Raw genomic sequence first — 888 nt, forward strand, 5'->3', positions numbered from 1 at the left:
CTTCTTTCCATAATCAACGGAAAGACGCTCCATAAGGAGAGAAGCAAACCCAGACCCAGTACCACCTCCAAAAGAATGGAAGAGAAGAAAACCTTGGAGACCAGTACACTGATCAGCAAGTTTACGGATCCTATCCAAAACAAGATCAACGAGATCCTTTCCAACAGTGTAATGCCCACGAGCATAATTGTTGGCGGCATCTTCCTTGCCAGTAATGAGCTGCTCAGGATGAAAGAGTTGGCGGTAAGTACCAGTACGAACCTCATCTGTAGAAACAGAAATAAAATTATTCAATCACATATAATAGAGTTCTAGCTAATCTAATTATGACACATACCTACAACAGTTGGTTCCAAATCAACAAAGACAGCACGGGGAACATGTTTCCCTGCACCAGTTTCACTAAAGAATGTATTGAAGGAGTCATCTCCTCCACCAATGGTCTTGTCAGATGGCATCTGTCCATCAGGCTGGATACCATGCTCCAAGCAGTACAGCTCCCAGCAAGCATTGCCAATTTGTACACCAGCTTGACCAACATGTATGGAAATACACTCACGCTGGGAAAGAAAGCGCAAAAGTAAGTATGGGAAACAGTAAAGGCTCTTTTACCATTTTGAGATTTAGCTGTCAGTATAAGAAAGAGAAAACGGTAGGAAAAAGTTGAAGGTGTCTCCTGCAAGAAACGCTTTAGTAACGAGGGGCGAGTCTCTTTGCAGAATGAATGCGCGCTCCAACCCGCAAAGCTTTTATAATCGCCCTATCACCATGACAACTGAGACTAAATTCATGTGTGGTGCAAGAAATCCAATCCCTAAACTAGGCCAGGCTAGCCCTAAACTTGACACACCAGCTTGCAAAATTCCCGCCCCACCATGCAGCACTACA

General features: G+C 44.0%; 1 protein-coding gene across 1 annotated transcript; it reads right to left on the reverse strand.

The window, feature by feature from the left end:
* Positions 1-3: 3 nt before the first annotated feature.
* Positions 4-724, reverse strand: LOC100641449 (tubulin alpha chain, testis-specific; the record flags this gene model as incomplete). The annotated part of the gene is made up of 3 exons (XM_003392115.3): positions 613-724; positions 338-560; positions 4-266 (listed from the first exon to the last, which is right to left on the reverse strand). Coding segments are annotated over exons 1-3 (489 nt in total), but the record flags the coding sequence as incomplete, so codon positions are not given.
* Between the last annotated feature and the right edge of the window lie 164 nt (positions 725-888).

The sequence above is a fragment of the Amphimedon queenslandica genome, unplaced genomic scaffold (genome assembly GCF_000090795.2).
Source record: "Amphimedon queenslandica unplaced genomic scaffold, v1.1 AMPQUscaffold_163_Cont27810, whole genome shotgun sequence".
NCBI lineage: Eukaryota > Metazoa > Porifera > Demospongiae > Haplosclerida > Niphatidae > Amphimedon > Amphimedon queenslandica.